The 2,551-nt window shown below is 50.9% G+C and overlaps 1 protein-coding gene across 1 annotated transcript in view; it reads right to left on the bottom strand.

The window, feature by feature from the left end:
- LOC105510405 (chromosome unknown open reading frame, human C17orf53) overlaps positions 1 to 2,551 on the bottom strand; it is a 43,207-nt gene that overhangs the window by 13,937 nt on the left and 26,719 nt on the right. Inside the window, exon 5 of the mRNA XM_011940166.1 lies at positions 1,597 to 1,737. Within this exon, the coding sequence (XP_011795556.1) occupies positions 1,597 to 1,737 (141 nt within the window). The remainder of the gene's footprint in view (positions 1 to 1,596; positions 1,738 to 2,551) is intronic.

The following is a 2,551-nucleotide window of genomic DNA, read 5'->3' as shown; positions in this document are numbered from 1 at the left end:
TGAGACGGAGTTTCACTCTTATTGCCCAGGCTGGAGTGCAATGGTGCATCTTGGCTTACCGCAACCTCTGCCTTCTAGGTTCAAGCAATTCTCCTGCATCAGCCTCCCGAGTAGCTGGGATTACAGGCATGTGCCAACATGCTCGGCTAATTTTGTATTTTTAGTAGAGACAGGGTTTCTCCAGGTTGGTCAGGCTGGTCTTGAACTCCCCACCTCAGGTGATCCGTCCGCCTTGACCTCCTAAGATTATAGGTGTGAGCCACCATGCCCAGCCTTGGGTTTTTTCTTTTTTGTTTTTTGTTTTTTTGGGTTTTTTTTTGAGACGGAGTCTCGCTCTGTCGCCCAAATTGGAGTGCAGTGGCCGGATCTCAGCTCACTGCAAGCTCCGCCTTTTGGGTTGACGCCATTCTCCTGCCTCAGCCTCCCGAGTAGCTGGGACTACAGGCGCCCGCCACCTCGCCCGGCTAGTTTTTTGTATTTTTTAGTAGAGACGGGGTTTCACCGTGTTAGCCAGGATGGTCTCGATCTCCTGACCTTGTGATCCGCCCATCTCGGCCTCCCAAAGTGCTGGGATTACAGGCTTGAGCCACCGCACCCGGCCGCCTTGGGTTTTTTTGAGATGGAGTCTCGCTCTGTCGCCCAGGCTGGAGTGCAGTGGCCGGATCTCAGCTCACTGCAAGCTCCGCCTCCCGGGTTGACGCCATTCTCCTGCCTCAGCCTCCCGAGTAGCTGGGACTACAGGCGCCCGCCACCTCGCCCGGCTAGTTTTTTGTATTTTTTAGTAGAGACGGGGTTTCACCGTGTTAGCCAGGATGGTCTCGATCTCCTGACCTTGTGATCCGCCCATCTCGGCCTCCCAAAGTGCTGGGATTACAGGCTTGAGCCACCGCACCCGGCCGCCTTGGGTTTTTTTTTAAAGGAGACAAGGTCTCGCTCTATTGCCCAGGCTGGAGTGCAATGGCATGATCATAGTTCACTGTAGCCTAAACCTCCTAAGATCAAGTGATCCTCTGGCCTCAGCCTCCCTAGTAGCTGGGACTATAAGGCATGTGCCACCACATCCAGCTAATTCTTTTTTTTTTTTTTTGTATTTTTTTATAGAGACAGGGTCTTGCTTTGTTGCCCAGGCTGGTTTCAAACTCCTGACCTTTGTGATCCTTCCACCTCGGCCTCCCAAAATGCTGGGATTACAGGTGTGAGCCACTGCGTCCAGCACTTTCGTTTATATATGTTTACACAGTGTTCCATCATAGCAGTCACAGGCAGGGATATGTTGGCACAAGTACTGGCATGTCTCTGCACAACCCTTAACCACTGGGGACATTTGAGGGTGGCAGTGTGCTCACCCCACCCCATCCAGGGCCTGGAAGTGCAGAAGCATGCCATAACCCACTCTCTCCTTCCACTTGGGCCCAATCCTATGGATGATAGTGAAAAGGTAGGTAAGTGGAAGATAAAACAAAAGGGACTTTGTGCTGCTGCTCATATAGGGTATGAGGGAGCAAATAGCCCCTTCCTAAGGTGGAGCAGGGCAGTAGGTCAGACAGAGGGATAAAAATGGTCTTTCCTATGGGTCTCAGCACCCAGAATCCTTACCTTGCGCAGCACCATGACAATGCTGTAGGTACAGAGGAAGCAGTTAGGGTCTCTCTCATCCAGGCCTAGCGCAGATTTCATGGTCAGCCAGGGCCCTCGCCCAAAATCCTCCTCCACGGATGCCTGGGAACTAGCAACAATCTGGTACCACAGAGCAGAGGGGGAGCCTATATGAATAGGTCTACCTTGTTACAGACTGTTGATTGAAACAGGGTGGAAGGGTGAGAGAGGAAAGGCAAATCCCCTTGGAAAAACGGTAGTACAATGGCCACAGTCTCTCCTCTCATTTATCTCCAAGGCCAGAAAATGGCATGTGAAATCTTTTTTTTTTTGGAACTGGAGTGCAGTGGCTGGAGTGCAGTGGCACGATCTCGGCTCACTGCAAACTTCGCCTCCCGGGTTCACGCCATTCTCCCTCCTCAGCCTCCCGAGTAGCTCGGACTACAGGCGCCCGCCACCATGCCTGGCTAATTTTTTGTATTTTTAGTAGAGATGGGGTTTCACCATTCACAGGATGGTCTCGATCTCCTGACCTTGTGATCCGCCTGCCTCGGCCTCCCAAAGTGATGGGATTACAAGCATGAGTCACCGCACCTGGCCTCTTTATTTTTTCTTTTTCTTTTTTTTCTGATTGCTTTGGCATTTGAAGCATGTGAAAATCTTGTTGCATATCACAGCTTTCATTAAGCAGATACTCTTTTTTTTTCCTTTTTAAAATCAGGTCCTATCTGCAAGACTAGGTACGAAAAACAAATGTTTGGGTTTTTTTTGGTTTTTTTTGTTTTTTCTTTGAGGCGGAGTCTCGTTCTGTCGCCCAGGCTGGAGTGCAGTTGTCGGATCTCGGCTCACTGCAAACTCCACCTCCCGGGTTCATGCCATTCTCCTTCCTCAGCCTCCCGAGTAGCTGGGACTACAGGTGCCCGCCACCTCGCCCGGCTAGTTTTTTGTATTTTTT

Source organism: Colobus angolensis, unplaced genomic scaffold, assembly GCF_000951035.1.
Source record: "Colobus angolensis palliatus isolate OR3802 unplaced genomic scaffold, Cang.pa_1.0 Scaffold187, whole genome shotgun sequence".
Taxonomy (NCBI): Eukaryota; Metazoa; Chordata; class Mammalia; order Primates; family Cercopithecidae; genus Colobus; species Colobus angolensis.
The sequence above is the reverse complement of the archived record's forward strand: the minus strand, read 5'-3'. Positions and strand labels throughout refer to the sequence as shown.